A 20,288-nucleotide genomic window follows, 5' to 3' on the forward strand; every position below is an offset into this window, starting at 1 on the left:
TTCTAGATCTGCTCACTCTTGCTTGTTTACTTCCTATGCTGCTTCCAAGCAGTGTGTTTATTCTTTTGGTTAAAGATATACTAGAAAAGCACCACCCTACAATCTGTTAGCTAGAGTTCAAAATACTGTACACCTCAGCAGTTACAGTGGGTGAAAATGACCAGCTATGCATCGCCTATGCATGAGAGACAAAACTGCATTAAACTCCACTCCCTCTTCAGAGTTTTAGCATCTAGAGACATAGGAAGATAGGAACATAGAAAGCTGACATATTCTGAGTCAGATTATTGGTTGCTCAGTATTGTCTACACAGACTGGCATCGGCTTCTCCAAGGCTGCAGGCAGGAATCTCTCTCAGCCCTATCTTGGAGCTGCCAGGGAGCGACCTTGGAAACTTCTGCATGCAGATGCTCTTCCCAGAGCGGCCCCATCCCCTAAGGGGAATCTTACAGTGCTCACACATGTAGTCTCCCATTCATATGCAAACCAGGGCAGATCCTGTTTAGCAAAGGGGACAATTCATGCTTGCTACCACAAGACCAGCTCTTGTCCCAATGAAACCCTGAAAAGTATTACTGTTGCCATTTTATAACTGAGAAAAGCAACCCCGAAGCAAATAGGAGAAGGGATATGATTCTATTTTCCCAATTGCCCTTTGCTCTTCTGACACGACATCAGTTGATTATCTAGGCAGAACCCTAACTCATTCACAGCATCAGTGCTGAAACCTTTTCACAGGAGGGCATTTCAAGCATTTCCTTTGCTCCTTTATAGTCTCTTCTCTCAAGCAAAACTAATTTTTGGAACTCCCCAAACGGCCTTTCCCCTAGGGTCAGTGGCTTTCCTGATCATTCATTTTCAAGTTTTTCAAGCCAGCAATACTTTGAGTTGTGAACTTTGCGACTCCGCATGGAATGCCTCGGCTCATGAGTTGGCTGTGCCGTGTGCAAACTGCCTCCTCCTGCAGGCAACAGAGCCAATGTCACAGATGTGGGAGGCAGTGAAAGAAGAGAGCCTGGCAACTATCTCATGCCAGTTAAAGTTTACTCACACGGAGCCAAGAGCTGCCTCAAATCCGTCTGCAGGACGAATGGGAGGAGGGAGAGAGCATTCCATCCCATTTATTCTTGTTCTTTGATTTTTGCCTCCCACACTACACAGCGGTGCTTCAACGGAGCCTGAAACAAGTGGTGTGCCTGATCCCAGGGCAGTGGGTCTGAAGCCAGATCCCAGCCATGCCGGACCTGTACACAATTTTGCTGGGACTGCTGATCCTTCTGCCCCTCCTGGGAAATCTCTTCTTCCCCTATGCGTGGCAGGACCTGACCTTTTTTTTCTTCAGTGTGCGTTTGGGATACAGAAGCAAGAAGTGTCTTGAACGCAGGCCACCCTTTATTTTCCTGGATGTCTTCTTGGAAAAAGTCCAGAAACACCCAGAGAAGCCCCTGGTGCTCTTTGAAGATGAGGTCTATTCCTACCGGGACATTGACAGGCTCAGCAGCCAGGCGGCCAGAGTGTTCCAGAGCCACCTAGGGCTGAAAGAGGGGCAAACAGTGGCGGTTTTCTTGAAGAACATTCCTGCCTATCTCTGGATCTGGATGGGGCTAGAGAAGATTGGTTGTGCCATGGCTTGTGTCAACTATAACATCCGCTCGAAGTCTCTTTTGCATGTGCTCAGCTCCTGTGAGGTCAAAGTGCTTCTGACAACTCCAGGTGAGGAGCATCTTGCTGCTAAATCTAATGCAGAAACAGAGACATGCTTATTCTGTAGGCTTTATCCTGTTCGGTCAGCCGGAGCAAGGAGTCCTGTGGTCCTGACCCTCTCTGTTTTTTCAGAGCATCAAAGAGTGGGAGGGGGCTTTGTAGGTATCTAGCCCAACCTCCTGCTCAATGCAGGAAATCCAGAGTTAGAGCATCCTCAACAGATGGCCGTCCAGCCTCTGCTTGAGGACTTCCAATGAGGGGACCGCCCTGCCCCCAATGGAGGTAATTGGCTTCATTGTCAAACTGCTGTTACTATTAGGAGCAAGAAGTTGTTCCTAATATTCAATCAAAATGGATATTTTGAAACATATCCAGTTCCTTCAGCTGTAGGAATTTTGTCGGGGTTACCCCCCCTCCCCAAGAGGAGGAGGAATATCAAAGGAATGACAGGTCCTGCCATGCCTTTGGGCCATCAAGGAAAGGCAGGAGGAAGCATTGCATTGCATAAGAAAAACAATGCACCACCAGCTAACAAACCAATGCAATGTCTTTTTCAGCAGATGGTATCCTGGTTCGTGGTGTCACCCCACTATGGTCTTTCCCTTTTGACTGACTTGTTAGTTCATGACTGGGCACACCTTTGTTATCCTTGGCTTCCCATTTCCTGAGTGCACAGAGGTGTAATTCACCTAAATGTGGGAATTCATGTAATTACAGGCCCTTCCTCTCCTAACCACTCTGGGTCGGTTAGCTTCAGCAGATACAGTACCTGCAGCCTATACAGGTGACTCAGGCTGTCCCTCACCTTCATGCCCTCTGCCCGCAACGTCCCTGTGGTAGGTGTGCTGTCATGACATTGGGATAGTGTGAGAGTCTGCCAGTTCCCGCTGCCTGAGAACTTCCAATGCTGGGGCTGGTAACTGCAAGTACCCAGATGCTCCTCTCAACATTGGCACAGGGCTTACTGGCTTGTTTCCATCTTTGTAGCAGCCTCTGTGCCAATTTGTTCACACCCTTCTTAAAATGTGGCTCACAGTACTGAACACAGTGCTCCAGATGAGGTCTGACTTGTGCAAAATAAGATGGAGCGGTTACTTCTCATGACTTGCAAATGATGTCCTCTTAATGCAGCTTCAAATCACATTTGCCTTTTTTGCAGCTGCATTACACTGCTGACTCATGGTTCAGCTAGTGAACAAGTCACTGCAGTCTTCCGTGAATCAGAAAGAGAGTATTGAGAGCAGCTAAATCTCGCTGGTTAATTGCTCCTTTCCCCCAAAGTAAAACAAAAACAAAAAAACACACCTGTCAGGATTAAGGCTGCATATAGACCTTCTGCCACTTCTTCTCAGTCATTTTTCAGTTTTTGTTTTGAAGAAATGGGAACTGGTGTGAAAGCTTGGCTCTCTGCCTGACAGGAGACCCTGCTCCTTCCCTGGCAATGCTAGATGTTGGGGGTTGACAGAAGAGAGAAGCGGGGGAGATGGAGAGAGAAATGCTTGGTTAACTGGGGGTAGAAAAGGGACAAGAGTCATTAAGAGGGAGAGGAGGCTTCCTTCCCAATTTCCAGTTTCTTGGAGAAAGCAATGTAACTTATGCAGAACTGTTGTTACACATACACACCCCTGGTTGTGAGAGCAGGAAGGATGAATGACCTTATACTCTACCATCAGCCCTTCCCATCAGGTGGAGGATCCAGGCCATCTTGCAAGACTCTTATGACTTCCCCTTCCTGGATGACCTCTCAATCACTAGCTCTCATTAACCCTTGTTGGAAAACAGGGTCGAATGTACCCCATTTGAGAAGTTAAAAAATAATAATCTGCTCGGCAACCCCACAAAAGTCGTGCCGTCGAGTTGGTATTGACTGCTGGCGACCACAGAGCCCTGTGGTTGTCTTTGGTAGAATACAGGAGGGGTTTACCGTTGCCATCTCTTGCGCAGTATGAGATGTTGCCTTTCAGCATCTTCCTATATCGCTGCTGCCTTATATAGGTGTTTCCCATAGTCTGGGAAACACCTATATTGGGCAGCAGCAATATAGGTGTTTCTCATATTCCGGGAAACATACCAGTGGGGATTCAAACTGGCAACCTCTTGCTTGCTAGGCAAGTTACTTCCCCGCTACACCATTAGGTGGCCTACAGGCAACCCCACAACTCCCCCAATTTCTGCTCTAGTCCACGTCTCCATCTTCAGTCTCCTTTGGGCTTTTGTTTCCCAGCTTTCCCAGCAATCTGGATTCAGGTTGGATATTAATCCACAACATCAGACCCAAACCAAACACTCTGACTGTACTAATGATTAGTATCGGGAACAAAGGAAGTGCCTTTCTCTTCTCTTCTACCAGGCTGCTAGCCCTGATCCAACATTAGTAACTTGATAACAGCATAATAGTGGGCTGAGATAGCCTTACTATGGGACAGAAACAGAAAGCTTGTTCATTTTGTTTTCCTAATTGCACCTGCCCCTCTGATCCCATAGCAGTGAAATTCACTATAACAGAATGTAAGTAGCTTCTGGACTTGGCAGTTTGACTTTTTCTTTTTAAAGGGCTACATGAATGCTTGTGAGGATATTTGGATAAGCACTTCCCATCATGAAGTTAAAAATGCAAAAAACCCAAAACAAAAATAAAAAGATCCAAGCCCCAGAACAGAACAAAAACCCTTTGAAAACAGACCCAGAACTGGTCTAGACACAGGAACTGATAGGATGGGGGAAGCTGTGTTGATTGACAGAGCTGCTATGCAATAGGTGCCTGCAACAACAACAACGATCACACCAAAATGTGTAGATAATTATTGCAGCAAAGCTGGCCACACTTCTGGGATCTAGTTTCAGGATCTTTGATCTACAACATGCGAAGCACCACTGAAATCTGCAAAACTAGTTTAACAAGACCACAGCAGAATATTAGGTAGCAGAGGCAGTGACTTACTGCCTCTAAAGCTAGATGAGAAGTGATGGTGCAATCCGGTGCTCTTCCGAAAGGTGATTGAACACAGCTTCATGACACTTAGGCTGGTGGCAAGTTCATACGAAGGAACCAATACAGCAACACCAGAACAGTGACAGAAGGTGCCATTCATATAGCCATTGGCACTATTGAGCTTTGTTCCTGATGACTTGCAGTTACTGTGCATTATATGCATCCTAAAAAGGTAGCCGCCACCTAATGGCACAGCGGGGAAGTGAATTGCCTAGTGAGCAAGATGTTGCTGGTTCGAATCCCCACTGGTATATCAGGCAGCAGTGATATAGGAAGGCGCTGAAAGGCATCAACTCATACTGCATGGGAGGAAGCAATGGTAAACCCCTCCTGTAGTCTACCAAAGCAAACCACATGGCTTTGTGGTTGCCAGGAGTTGACATCCAGTCAAGGGCACAAGTAAACCTTTTACTTTACTTTTAAAAGGTAGCATGTTGGTACAGTGCTCAGAATGGCTTAACTTTAGGCACTTCCTGCCACAGTAAAACCACCCATCTGAGAAAACTCCAGGGCTGTTTTCAGCTGGAGAAACCCTTTCTTTTAAAACATAAGTTTTTAGTTCCTGTTTATTTGGGATCCAGATTTTCATTGTGGGTTGGCAGCAAATAGCCAGCAGATGGAGCTGTGAAATTGTGCAACAGCCAAGAACATCACCTGGATTCTGAGTAGAAAAATGGCAAGACATTCCATTTTAAAATGGAGTATTTCTACATATGGAAACACCTGAGGTGTATTTTATCCATGTGTCTAATGCATTCACATATAATATTTATATATATTTTTAATCTGATCAGTTATCTACAATAACCACTGTTTCGGCCATTGGCCGTAAATAAAGTATCTATCTATCTACAATACCCAGTAAAGTAAGATATTTTGCTACATAATAAAGACCGTTTAGTATAAAGCAGGGTTGGGAGGGGTCTAAATGCAAATGAGCATGTGGTGAAGGGAGCCACCCTCTCTTCTGCTTTACCTCTCTATGCTTTGTTACTTTAAGCCATTTTATCCCAGCCTGATTCACTTGCAGTCTTGGATATGATTAGCATCTGATCAAGATAGAGTGACAGTTGTTCCACAGCAGCCTGACAGCTCTAATTGCCTGCACTTGTATACAGCTGAAAAGATATTCTCTCTTCACAGCCCAGCCTACGGGACTAGGGGTGTGCGCAGACAGCCTGCATGGTTCGGTCCAAATTCAGACCGGATCACAGTTCGTGGACAGGTTCGTTTGAACCGGCCAGCGGGTCCAGTCCGTCTGTCTGAACTGACTCGCTAGTTCTTACTTTACTTTATTAAATTTATGGTCATGGACCAAGACGTACAGCATAAAATCTAATAAACAATAAAACATACAATTTAAAAACGCATAGATCTTCTACAACTGATAATGATATAACAGAATTTAGCTGTAACATAAGATACTACATCATCCAGATCCAACAAAAGAAAATTTACAAGAGCCTCATCAGATGACCCACCCAATCAGTGTATCAACGGAGAGATCAATCGTTGTCTAACCTCATGATAGAGCTTGCAGTGGAGCAAAATATGCACTCTAGTTTCTATGTCACCGCAGGGACATTTTCTATCTTGTAAAGAGCTGAAGGAATAGCATTAAAGCGAGCTCTCAAAAAGGTCCACGTATATTTATTAACAGATATAGAATAAAAATAACAAGCTGGGGCAAACCCTTCTCTCATTTTTAACGGTGAATAATAGTTAGGCAAAAAAGCCTTTTCAGATTGCAGTTCAATATCTTCAAATCTTCTCCGTACTGCCTTCTTAGACTCGCTAGTTTGAGTGCCAGGAAAGAGGAATCTGGTGAGGATTCCCCTTTGCTTCCAAAGGTAATAAAAGGCGGTGGGTGGGGGCAGCGGCAGTGAGAGAGAGGTCCCTTGAAAACAGAAAGAAAAGGCACTTACTGGCAGGCCTGCCCAGTGCTCCTGCCACCCTCTCAGCGGCAGTGTTGGCATGCAAATGGCCTCTGCACATGCGTGGAGACCATTTGTGTGGTCAGCATGTTGCTTCCCCACTTCTCCAGCATGTCGCTTTCTCACTGCTTCCCCACTAGGGGTATGCATAAACCATTTGATATTGACACAGTTCGCATCTAACTGGGCTGGCTTGGTGGATCGATTTTGAACCGAACCAGGGTTGGTTTGGTCCGCGATTGAACCGAACCAAGCCCAGTTTGAGTGGCCTGGTTAGACTTCGAAGGACGGTGAGGGGCCAGTGAGAAAGGTAATTTAAGGTGCTTAGTAGCCAGAGTGGCTGCCGGCACCGCTGTTTGCTGCCCCCCTATGCAGCCCAAGCACCAGGGATCCATTTTTAAGCAGGACACCTACCTGGATGCATGGAGGCTGGAACTGTGTTGCTGAAGCACAGGCAGCCCGCTTAAAGAGAGATAGCTGGCACTTGGGCTACACTGGGGGACAGGGTGGTGATCGGTGGTGCTGGCAGCCACACCAGGCCAGCTGAGCCAGTAAGCACGTTAAACTACTTTTCTTGCCCTCCTGCCACCCTTCTGTGGATTCTCCCACCCCTTTATTCTTCGGATTCCCCTTTACAAGTATTGCTGCTTGAACGCTGACAGTGAGTTGAAGAAGGAAATCAGGGCGGCGTCAAGGAGAGGCAGGGCAGTAATAATGAGTGACTTCAATTACCCACACATAGACTAGGTAAATTCACAGTCAGGTAAAGACAAAGAGGACAAATTTCTAGATATGCTGAATGACTGTGCCGTAGAACAGTTGGTCATGGAACCAACCAGAGAGAAGATGACCTTGGACTTAATCCTGAATGGTACACAGGACCTGGTGTGTGATGTCAGTGTCCTGGACCCCTTAGGGAACAATGACCATAGTGTGATCAAATTCAGCCTACGTGCGGGGAGAGAATCAGCAAGGAAGTCTAACACAGATACTTTGAATTTCAGAAGAAGAAACTCCTCCAAAATGGGGAGTAAGGTGAAAAGAAAGCTGAAAGAGAAAATCAGGAGAGTCACTTCGCTCCAGAATGCATGGAGTTTACTCAAAACCACAATACTAGAAGCCCAATTAGAGTGTATACGCAAAAGGAGGAAAGGTACCACTAAGTCCAGAAGGATTCCAGCATGGCTAACAGAAGTCAAGAAAGCCATAAAGGGGAAGAAGACTTCTTTCCAAAATTGGAAGGCCTGCCCAAATGAGGAGAACAGAAAGGAACACAAACTCTGGCAAAAGAAATGCAAGGTGATAATAAGGGAGGTGAAAAGAGAGTTTGAAGAACATTTAGCTAAAAGCATCAAGGGGAATAACAAAAACTTCTTTAAATACATCAGAAGCAGGAAACCTGCCAGGGAGACGGTTGGACCATTAGACAATGAGTATACCTGGACTTCCAAAAACCTTTCGACAAAGTTCTTCATCAAAGACTCTTGAGAAAACTTAGCAGTCATGGGATAAGGGGACAAGTACATGTTTGGATTGCTAACTGGTTGAAAGACAGGAAACAGAGGGTAGGTATAAAAAGAGAGTTTTCACAACGGAGGGAAGTAAGAAGTGGATCTGTACTGGTGCTTTTTAACTATTTAGGGTAGTGAAATCCAAAACAGATTGTGAGGAGCTCCAAAAGGAGCTTACTCTGCAAACTGGGTGAGTGGGTGACAAAATGGCAAATGCAGTTCATTTTGGCAAGTGTAAAGTGATGCACATTGGGATGAAAACCCCCAACTTCAAGTATACACTGATGGGACCTGAGCTGTCAGTGACTGACCAGGGGAGGGATCTTTGGTTTGTGGTGGACAGCTTGTTGAAAGTGTCAACTCTATGTGCAGCAGCTGTGAAAAAGGCCAATTCCATGCTAGGGATCATTAGGAAGGGGATTGAAAATAAAACTGCAATTATTATAATAATGCCCTTATACAAAACTATGGTGTGGCCACCACCTGGAGTACTGCATACGATTCTGGTCACCACATCTAAAAAAGGACATTGTAGAACTGGAAAGGGTGCAGAAGAGGTCAGCCAAGATGATCAGGGGCCTAGAGCACTTTCCTTATGAGGCAAGGCTACAACTCCTGATGCTTTTTAGTTTAGAAAAAAGACAACTGCAGGAAGACATGATAGAGATCTATAAATTCATGCATGGTGTGGAGAAAGTGGATAGAGAGAAATTTCTCTCTCACACACATAACACTAGAACCAGGGATCATCCCATGAAATTGATTGCCAAGAAATTTAGGACCAACAAACAGAAGTACTTTTTCACACAACGCCTAATCAACTTGTGAATCAGAATCAGAATCATTTTATTTGCAACCATAAGCCAAACAAAATCAACTTGTGGAATTCTCTGCCACAAGATGTGGTGTTGGCTTCTAGTTTGGATGTCTTTAAGAGGGGTTTGGATAACTTCATGGAGGAGAGGTCTATCAATGGATACTAGTCTGAGGGCTACAGGCCGCCTCCAGCCTCAGAGGCAGGATGCCTCTGAATACCAGTTGCAGGGGAGTAACAGCAGGAAAGAGGGCATGCCCGCAGCTCCTGCCTGTAGGCTTCCAGCGGCATCTGGTAGGCCACTGTGTGAAACAGGATGCTGGATTAGATGGGCTTGGGCCTGATCCAGCAGGGCTGTTCTTATATTCTTATGTTAACTGCTTAACTGGTTCGGTCAAGTGGACAAGACTGGTTGGTCGAGTCAACTGAACCAGTTAGGTTTCATGTGGTCTGGTTCAAATTTGATCCGAATTCAAACTGTGCTGTGATTTTGGGTTCATGCACACCCCATTCCCCACCACCTTTTATAAGCTTTGGAAGCAGGTGATCAAACTGGTGAACTGGTCCATGGACAAATTTTGTTCAGTCCAGTTCGATCGTGGACCGGACCCTTTCGCCCAGTTCATTGCAGACTGGTTTGGTATATACTGGACTGCCCTGGCTGATTGTTCACAATCAAGCTGCATCATTTTCGATTGTGGAATTTAAGGGGTTGCCTTGCAGTACAATGGGGTTCCCAAAAATAAGATAAAGAAGTAAGGTTCAGTCCAGGATTTTACCTCTTTCTTCCTCTCTTTAAGATTTCAAAGCTGCTATTGAGGATATCCTGCCCACACTAATGAATGAAGGAGTACGGGTTTTCTACCTCAGTGACAACTCCCCAACTGAAGGTGTGGAAGCTTTGCTAGGAAAGATCAAATCCAGCTCAGCTGAACCGGTGCCTGTTTCCTTCAGAGCCAATGTAACTACCAAATCCACATCTCTGTATATTTTCACCTCTGGGACCACAGGTAAGGAGGAAGGATTTTGTAGTGAGTGAGGGGAGAAAATGAGGAACATGCTGTTCTGCCTGCAAATCTATTTCTGCCTGCCCTCTCCCTGGTCAGTTCTGGGAAGGAACAGATATTCAGGAAGAGTCATAGCTTAGTGACTGAGATATGGTTGACATACAGAAGGCCCCAAGTTCAGTCTGTGGCACCTGCAGTTGAAAAAGGATCTTGGGTAGCAAAATTGCAATTGAACATCATAGAAAGTACTGGGCTTAACTGACCAATGGTCTGACTCAGCACAAGACAGCGTCACATCTAAGCTGGATTCAGCCCTCACTGTCCACACAAGCTTGGGCTGGTTCCCAACCTGCTCCCTCCCAGGGGCACTGCACATGGTGGTGACTGTGGCCATTATTTCTTATTCAGCCTGCTAGCAACAACCAGTTTTACAACCTGCAATTCAGTGTGCCTGTTGGTCCTAGGCCACACAATCAAGCTCCTGGGATACGTGATTCTTCTAGCTCTGTACAGCCTAAGGAGTAGGCTGTAGGTTACAGATGTTCAAAATGATTTGAGCTTGAATCGATTTGAGCTAAAAATGGACCATTTTGAGTGTTTCAAGCTCAAAATAAAGTACTGTTAAAATAAAGCTCGAGCTCGAGATGAAACAGCCCCATGTTGGCTTGAAACATTTTGAGTGTTTCAAGCGCCATTTTGAGGCCCGGTTTTTGGGGGAGAGCAGGTTTACTAATTGGGGTTAGCATTTAGACCAGTCCTCTGAGGCGGGCCAATGCACTAAGTCTAGGGTGGAAGCCTTGTCTATCTACCTCATGTGGCGGGTAGACCAGGACTCCACCTAGTCAGGGCATCAGCCCACCTCGGAGGACTGGTCTGTCCACCAACTCCAATTTGTAGACCAGCTCTTCCTGGAAAAACAGGCCTCAAAATGTGTTGAGGTTGATTTGTTGAAACAGCCAACTTGGCTGGTGTTTCAACAAATCAATTTGAGGATTTTGCGATTCATTTAGAGTTCAAAATAAATCACAACATACATCTTGTGCAGATCTCTACTGTAGGTTTCATCTAAAACATGATAGAAATAGACTTTTCAGATCTCCTGTGTATAGTTATAGCTCTGTGAATATTGCTGTATTTGTGGGTATGAGGAAAAAAGGAAAGCAACATCTGGGAGTTATGTGCACATGGCTTCATGCTTCGGGGTAAATGTTGAGTGAAACCACTTTGAACTACACTCGCGGCATTGAGGGAAGCAACCCCTCCCCTCTGCTCTTGGGTTTTTGTTTTTCACATGGCATGCTTCTGTGTTTTCCTTCTAGCCGATGGGGGCGGGGGGGGGGGAGCTTCCTAGAGAGCTACATCTGCATTTGTAAAGAGAGCATTCCTCTTATCATGCTAATGATTCTGCTTCAGTGCCTCTCCCTATTTGTTCTGGCATTTTCAGAAAAAGTAGCTTAAAACCAGCATTTTAAAAATCCAGAAATACTTCAAGATAAGCTAGAATTCTCAACACAAGGCCTGATTTGTGCTGTGGACTCACTTGGGTCCAAGAATCTTGAAGGGACTTCCGGGTAAGTTTGGCTGGTGTGTGAACGCACATAGTCTCTTCTGAAGGAGATTCGAGGCAGAAGCCCTGTGTGTAAAGTCTCCAGCTAATTCTTGTTTCTTACTAGAGGGAGTCACTTACGGTTGTTAAATGAGCCCTTTCCTTTCTCTACCTGTCTCAAGGGTTACCAAAAGCTGCTGTCATCACCCAGAGGAGGATGTTTCTCGTTTCCAACATGTTCCGCTTGTGTGGGGCCCTTGCCAAGGACATCATCTACATCCCACTTCCTCTGTACCACTCAGCAGCTCTTCTCCTTGGGATTGGAGGATGCTTGGAGGTTGGTATGTATAGAATGCTCATGAGAATCTAAACACACATCCACTGTAGGTGTGTGATAGACAGACAGAAGGGTTAAAATACTGATATTTTGGATAGACTGATAAGCACAGTGACCATGTTTTCAGTGAACTGATATTGCTTTTAATAGCCTGTTCAAATATTCCTATTCCAAATATTGCTATGTTTCCATTCCAAATATTGCTTTCCAAACTTTGATGGTTCTCTCATTCTTCAAAATCACCTAAAAACTTTCAACCAAAAAACACAAAACAAGTAGTTCTAAGAAGAAATAATGAGCCTACTTTTCACTTAAAAAAAAAAAAAGACAATTCTTACATAGGACTCCCTCCCATGTGATGTGAATTGGGTTTGTATCTGGCCTTCAGCACATGGGTTACATAGAAGTGTTGTCTATATTTTGTGTGGCCACATAATGAAACAACATGGTGGACTGGCCAAAAAACAACAACAACAACAACAACAACACCCCTGTCAGAGTCCTCTAGGATCAGTTTCCATACGCTGTGAATTTGGTTTGCATCCAACGGTCAGCATGTGAGCTACAAACGGGTGTTGTCTGTACTTTGAGTGGCCACCATTTTGAACCACCATGGCAGATCGGCAAAAGAATATCCTGCCAGGCTCCCTTGGACCCTCTCTCATGTTCTATGAGTTTGGTTTGCATTTGACTTGTAAGCCAGCTATGCCCAGAGTTGATTGGCTGGAACCCCTCGTTGAGTTACCAAAACACAACCCCAACCACTGCTCCAGAAGCAGCTTATTCTTTTTTTAAAAAAGTTTTTTAAATTAATAAGACAATCAGTGGACAGTGAATACTCATATGGTACTTTGAAAAGTAATAAGAGGAAGCCAGCTTTCCTAACACATGGGGATAGGGTGGGAGAAAAGCTGATGGCTGAACAAGTGTTTAACTGGATGGTATTTGATTTAGTTGCCAAGCTTGGAACATCTCAATGCTGAAGAATGTGCTACAAACACTACTTTTTTAATTGCATCCTACCAATCTTCACCATTGCACCACTCCAATGCAACTTTCCGTCTCTTTATTTTTATAAGGAGCTACATGTGTCTTGAGGTCTAAGTTCTCTGTTACCCAGTTCTGGGATGATTGCAGGCGATACCACATTTCTGTGATTCAGTATGTGGGAGAAATGATGCGCTACCTCTGTAATGCACCAAAGGTAACTATTATTATTATTATTATTATTATTATTATTATTATTATTATTATATCATTTTTCAACAAAAGTTCCCCAAACCATTTATATAACAAGGTACGAGAAAATGATTCCTTGCTTGAATGGGTTCACAATCTAAACAAAAAACTACAACAGAGACAGCAGCAACAACAGCTACTGGGGAGATTTTGTCCTGGGCTGAAAAGGGATAATTGCTTCTGCCTGCTAAATATGTGAGCCCCCACTTTATAAAGTACATCATTGCCCAGTTAGCAGTGAGATAGCAGGGAATAGTAGAGTCAAAGTATGTTGGGGATAACATGTTGCAAATAACTTAAATAGGCTCCATTTGCACACAACGGGAAACCAGAGTTGAAGGGTTGAATTTTTAGTAAGTTCTAATGTGTGCAACCATGGTTCAGACAGAAAAGCGACCCAAGGTTTCCCTCCTGGAACTCCAGTTTTAACCTTCGGGTTGTAGTGGGTTTCGCCACTCCTACCTGAGGTTGCAAAGTCCAAGCATTACATACAAACAGTTCACTTAGCTGAAACCAGAATTAAGGGAGGAAGCTCCTCCTTTGCTCCATCTGTGATTGGCTGCTGAGGCTTTCCTTCTTCCCAGAAGGAACCCCTCACAGCCAGTTCCTCCTCCCTCTGCAGTCTCCCTGACTGCAGTAGGGGTCCTGCTGGTTACGTCTGAATGTGGACAGTTAACAGAGCCAGGGGTGGGTGGGAAGGGTTTAACCGCGGGTCCATTGGACCCATGGTTCCATGTTATGTGCGAATGTGACCATAGATTGTTCTACTGAATTTTTCACAACAGAGTCCAAGAAAAATAGACAGGGGACTTAGAAAACTACAGGACCTAGATTATGCTATGACAATGTTCTTCATTACGAGGCCTGGGAACTAGTGATGGCTCCCATCAAACCCAAGTGCAGCTCCCTAACTCATTGTAAAGCAGAATACTCAGTGCAGCCCGCTGGCACAGTGCGGAAGTGACTGTTCCCAGTGAGCACTGCTATGCTTTGCCTACCACTGGTAGGGCTCCTTTAAGGGAAATGGAGCCCTCTCAAACCCCAGTGCCATCTTGGAAGGCTCACATTGGACACTGGGAAGTGAAGTTCTTTCCAGCATTCTCCCCACAGACCCATAGCACTGGGAAGGATTACACTTATCACAGAGCTCCAGGTGTATTTTCCAAGATGGTGCTGGGGTTTGACCGGGCTTTATTTCTCTTCAAGCTCTCCCCCACCCTGGTGCAAATGGGTGGATGTTAGCACAGCATGGATGTTAGCTTGGTGGAGATGGTTCTCACATTGGAAGGTTTTGCCAAAGCGGCCCCCACCTGAAAAATAGTGAGGATCACTGTGCTATGGAGTCATAAGCCTGGTTCTGGCAAAATGGCCAAACCATGGTACATCCAGGCTAAGGGTGGGAACAGATTGGGTGTGGCCCAACATACTACAGCACCCAAGGTAAAGTGCCAACAACTGCCTTGCCCCACAGCGCTGGTGAAGGCCAGTCCCCTTTCAAAACTGACCTAGGCCATAGGGCTGGGGAGGAGGGACGGTTGCCAGCAGTCTCCTCTTCTCTCCCCCTGCTGTTTGCAAACTTTGTGAGGAGCGGCATTTCGGCCCCAAAGAGTTGCTCCAATGGTACTGGCAGCAGCAGATATCTTGCCAGAATATAAAAAAAAGAATCCAAATATTATATACGAATATTTTAACAGAATAGTAATAAAACTGTAGGGTGTGAAAAACTGCCCAACTATGCAAGATATAATAAACCTGAATCAATTAAAAAAATATAAATATATGTCTCAATAAGACTATTACAAAATGAGTATCGAGAGAGTATCTGTTTCCAACGGGAAAGTCCAATAGTTCCGAGGCGTAGCTAGGGGAGACGAGGCATGTGTTGGCCCCTCTCCCCAGTGGCCCCTCGGAGTGAGGGAGATAATGAAGGAAATAGGGAGGGGTGGAGCTGGGGGGCCCCTCCGGAGCTGGGGGCCTTGGGTTCTTTGAACCCATACGCTTAATTATAGCTGCACCCCTGCAATAGTTCACTTCAAAATTGCCGATGAAATGGGAGCACAGATGAATGTTTCCAGTATCATGTTTTAATTAGAAGATGAAGTATCATGTCGTAGTTTTGCCCAGATCTGATCAATCTTGTGTTGTTGCCAGACACATTTTGACTATTCCAAGTCTTTGTATATAATATTTGGATTCTTTCTTTCTTTTTTTTTTTGATGTTCTGATATCCTGCCTCCTTACTGGCGCCCCAGGATTCTGCTGCCTAAGGCAACTGCTTCAGCTGGCCTCTGCCCAAGGCCAAGCCCTTGGGCAGAGGAGGAGGCACAGCTTGGGAGGATGCCTCCCTCTTCCTCCTCCTCACAGCAACTCTCAAGCGAAGAAACTGCTGCTGGAGCTTTGCATCTTTGAATCCCCCGAGAGTGACCACCTAATGGCTCAGCGGGGAAATGACTTGACTAGCAAGCCAGAGGTTGCCGGTTTGAATCCCCGCTGGTATGTTTCCCAGACTATGGGAAACACCTGTATTGGGCGGCAGCGATATAGGAAGGTGCTGAAAGGCATCATCTCATAATGCACGGGAGGAGGCAATGGCAAACCCCTCCTGTATTCTTCCAAAGACAACCACGGGACTCTGTGGTCGCCAGGAGTCGACACCGACTCGATGGCACACTTTACCTTAATCTCCAGAGAATGCTGCCCCTGCATCAGCCCACTGCCCTCAGTCTGTCAGTCTGTCTTCCTTCCTTCCTTTTCTTCACAGGGTTTGAACTCTAGCAGGTCAGGTTGCAAGAAGACTGGGGACCACATCAGTCATACTGTGTCTGGGCATTAAGGGCCCTGCAGGAGCTCTTCCCTCTCCCAGCTCCGTGGCCAGCGGTGGCGTACCCGTGACTAGGCATGGGAATGCCTTAGAGAATTAAATATATAGATTGAAATATCAGCCAGCAGCAGTGCAAGAGCTCCACTTGCACGGCTGATGCCTAGAAGCCATCAAAGTAGGCACCTGGAGGTTTTCCACACATGGCTCTGTACCTCGGTACCGCCATCAGCATCTCCTTCACATAGCCATCAGCACCTCCATCAACACCTTCAGAGAAAACAGAAGCCCTGGAGTCTCCCCCCCACCCAAAAGCTGCTGGAAATGGAGGATTTTTTTTACCCTGGACATAACTTGGGCTAGCCAGAATTTGCAGCCTCCCTTTGGAGAAAAACAAAGCCCTGTCTGCCCTGGTCCCTGATAGCCCGCAGGGAGGTTGGGTTAAATCCAGCAAATATGTGGACTGGCACACTCCAATCAGGAGTGGATTTGGCGGGGTGGGGTGGGGTGGGGGGAAGCCCTGTCTGTAAAACCTCCAGGTGAGCAGAGAGAGGAAGGTGTTATGCATAGAAACCTCCTCTATTTCCAGCAGCTTTTGGGGAAAAAATCCGGGGCCTTCTGCTTTCTCCGAGGGTGTTGATGGAGGTGCTGATGGCTATGTGAAGGAGGTGCTGATGGCGATGCGAATGGTCCATCTAATCCCTTGAATTAAAATGCTTCGAATCTGCTGTGAAGCATATTCGCTCTTCAGATACTCCCGAGGCATAGAGCCATGTGTGAAAAACCTCCAGCTGAGCAGAGATAGGAAGGTGTTATGCATAGAGAAGGTGTTATCTCTGGTAGCCACTCATCTCATCTCAGGAGGTGAAGGCAATTGAGCCTCCAATAAAGATCCTAACACTGGGACAGGTTCATGTGGGAGCAAGTAGTCCTTCAGATACCCCAGACCCATACTGATTAGGGCTTTATTGATCACTATGTCCCCCGCAAAAGCCAACAGCTTCACAGCTGAATTCTCAACTAGCTGAAGTTTCTAAAACGTCTCCACTGCAATAATCTAACTTGGATGTGTTATCTGAGCATGCATAACTTTTGTAAAAGTTTTCTGCCTGATCACTGGGAGTTGACTTTTATTCAGCACAGCTGACCAGGTGTTTAGCTTTTAATAAAACTTCTTTAGTAGAGCAATAATCATCTCGATATGTTGTCTTGCAGAAGGACAGTGACCGTGACCACAGTGTACGGCTGGCAATAGGTAATGGCATGCGTATGGAGGTCTGGAAACAGTTCCTGCACCGATTTGGACTCATCCAAATCTATGAGTTCTATGGAGCCACCGAAGGGAATATTGGGTTTATTAACTACATAGGAAAAATTGGAGCTGTGGGAAGGACCAACTTCCTCTTCAAGGTAATGAGTGCCCCCAGGCATCAGCAGTCAGAGTCCGATTGTCCTCCCTGGATATATGATAGCTACACCCCCCGTACAATTGCGTCAAGTTCACTCTTGGGGTGAGTGTTCATACATGCATACAAGTGAACATGTACATTGATAAAACACTGTGCAAAAAGTACAAAAAGGCATCGTGAAACAGTCCAGAATGTTGTTGTTGCTGGGTTTTGGGGGCAATGTTTTATCAAGCTACACAGAGAGGGAGAAAAGACATAAAGGAACTGAAAGAACTGAAAGTTTGAGCAAACCCTGCACAAGGTGTACAAAATGCAGATATAAACAAGCAGTTCAGGTAAGACCTAATCTGCCTATTTTCCGTTTGGCACCAACTTGGATCAGGGTGCATGGAATCACTGAGCACGCCGTTCAGGTGTCCCTATCTGGCGCAAGATCTATACCGAATGTGGCACAAATCAGTGCAGGCATTGTGAAGTTGATGCGGGTACACATACAGACGGACAGACGCACAGACACAGACATAGATAGCATGGCTATCTCATAAGGATACTTTCCATGCAGAAAGAAGGCTAAAAACAGAATAATTGGGAAACCTAATGGTGCAGCAGGGAAGTAATTTGCCTAGGGAGCAAGAGGTTGCTGGTTCGAATCCCCGCTGGTATGCTCCTATATCGGGCAGCAGCGATATAAGAAGATGCTGAAAGGCATCATCTCATACTGCGTGGAAGATGGCAATGGTAAACTCTTCCTGTATTCTACCAAGAAAACCACATGGCTCTGTGGTCACCAGAAGTCAACACCGACTTGACGGCACAACTTTAATTTACTTTTACTTTACTTTTACTTTACTTTTACTTTACTTTTACTTTACTTTTACTTTACTTTTACTTTACGTAATACATTCCTAATTCAATTTTGGAAACAAGGCCAGGTAATTAGGATCTCTAGAATCTAGGGAGAAGTTAGGATGAGAAAAATTTCAGAAACATCCCTGCTGTTGAACTACCAAAGACTCTTGAATTACCAACTACTCTTAAAGGGTTTTTTGCCTTTAAAAGCTATGTGAGAAGCAGAAATTCTGGATGTGAAGCTTTCTCCTGGCATTCAGAAGTGATGGGGAAAGGTTCGTCTGCTGAAATATACTAACCTAAATCATTGGGACCTGGATATCTGAAAGCATGTCTCCTCCCACATGAACCTGCCTGTATGCTGTAGTCATCAGGAAATGCATTCCTCCACTCTGTGAGTGGGTTCCAACGGCTGCCTGTAAGTACTTACCAAGTAGGAAGAAGAGGAACTGGAGGGTACGGGGAGCACGTGTTCCCATCGGGCATGTCCAAATCTGTGCAAATTTGGTTACTGAAATTCTCCACCAACATTTTACCAACTTCTGTCACCCAAGATCTGGAAGGTGGGTGGAGAATCTCCGTAAAATTTTGAGCATAAAATCTCGATAATTGAGTTTGGCAGGTCCAGACAGCATTTATGACAGGAGCACATGCTCCCCTCAAGCTCCAGTTCCTCTTCTTCCTACTTCTATTCTCTACTTGGAAAGTACTTACAGGTGATTGTTGGAACCCACTCTGTGAAATGGGGTCCCTGTCCCTGGAGGATGGGAGGATGGGGTTGGGCTGTTTTAGCAAGAGCACCCAGGTTCCAGAAATCTGTCCCCCAGAAAACCCAGTCATTCACTTCTTTGGGCATAATCAGATGGTAACATAAATGTAAAGTTGCGCCATCGAGTCGGTGTTGACTCCTGGTGACCAAAGAGCCATGTGATTGTCTTTGGTAGAATACAGGAAGGTTTCACCCTTGCCATCTTCCATGCAGTATGAGATGATGCTTTTGAGCATCTTCCTATATTTCTGCTGCCTGATATAGGAGTTTCCCATAGTCTGGGAAACAAACATACCAGAGGGGATTCGAACCAGTAACCTCTTGCTCCCTAGGCAAGTTATTTCTCTGTTTACTTCCTAGCCATTAGGTGGCTAGCTAATCAAATAGTATTATAGGTTAAAAACAACTCTCTTTGAGTGCCCATTTTATGGTATTGCTCACTAATGCTTTTGCTGCTGGGTGGATGCTGTTGCTGTGGAGTGTTGTTGATTTATTGTTTTAATACTGTTTTATGATGTTAGTTGTAAATTGTTCTGAGGGCCTATTTGGGAAGAAGATATGGGAGACAAGCCATTTCATAAGCAAACAGATCTCTGCCAATTCAGGTCAAGTCAGGAAACAGAGAGCACGCAAGTTGAAGTCCTCTCTCCTGTTTACTCAAAGCAAAAAGCAGGTTCTAAAATTCAGGATAAATGACAAAGAATCTGCTGACACCCACAAAAAAGGCATATAAAACTAAGGAAGGCAACACAAGTGTTGCTCCAGAGTGGGAGGTGTCAGTCTGCCCTGAACTTTAAACTATTTTCAACTGAAAGTTACAAACCTTGTGCATATTTACTCAGAAGAGAGCCCGACTATTTTCAATGGGACTGATGCCAAATAAGTGAGTAAAAGGCTTTAACCTTAAATTGGTTTAACAATCACCCCTCACTTCTGGGAACTATAGTTTTGTTTTGTTTTTTAACTATAGTTTTGTGAGGGGTCAAGGAATATCTAACAGAAAATTTTCAGCATGCTTACCAAACTACATTTCCCAAGAGGTAGGAAAGTCATGGTAGTTAAATATGTATAGGTTTGTAGTGCAGAAAGAGCAAAGAGCTTGTCTATGAGTCTGGCTTGACTAGTTATGGAGGTCATCCACACAATCAAAAAACGTGTTCTACTCGGGTTTGGGGGCTGTGTGTGCTCCCAATTTTTGGTTGTGTGGAAGCAAGGTAGGAGGAAAACCTGGGTAGAAGTGATTGTGTGGAAGCAAGGCAGGAGGAAAAGCTACCCAGGTTTTGTCCGACTTGGCTTCCACCCAATCACGTCTTCCCAGGTTTTCCTCCTACCTTGCTTTCACACAACTGAAAATTGAGA

At 45.2% G+C, this 20,288-nt stretch overlaps 1 protein-coding gene across 2 annotated transcripts in view; it reads left to right on the top strand.

Annotated features, from left to right (window-relative positions):
- The first annotated feature begins 1,041 nt into the window (after positions 1 to 1,041).
- LOC128330097 (long-chain fatty acid transport protein 2-like) overlaps positions 1,042 to 20,288 on the top strand; it is a 36,652-nt gene continuing 17,405 nt past the window's right edge. The window contains exons 1-5 of one of the 2 annotated variants that reach the window (XM_053262407.1): positions 1,042 to 1,713; positions 9,756 to 9,965; positions 11,691 to 11,849; positions 12,925 to 13,049; positions 17,118 to 17,312. In XM_053262407.1, the coding sequence (XP_053118382.1) occupies positions 1,236 to 1,713; positions 9,756 to 9,965; positions 11,691 to 11,849; positions 12,925 to 13,049; positions 17,118 to 17,312 (1,167 nt within the window). In that variant the 5' untranslated portion in view covers positions 1,042 to 1,235. Of the gene's footprint in view, positions 1,714 to 8,176; positions 8,196 to 9,755; positions 9,966 to 11,690; positions 11,850 to 12,924; positions 13,050 to 17,117; positions 17,313 to 20,288 lie in introns of those variants that run through there. The other variant, XM_053262408.1, reaches the window with a different exon arrangement.

Source organism: Hemicordylus capensis, chromosome 6, assembly GCF_027244095.1.
Source record: "Hemicordylus capensis ecotype Gifberg chromosome 6, rHemCap1.1.pri, whole genome shotgun sequence".
NCBI classification, from domain to species: domain Eukaryota; kingdom Metazoa; phylum Chordata; class Lepidosauria; order Squamata; family Cordylidae; genus Hemicordylus; species Hemicordylus capensis.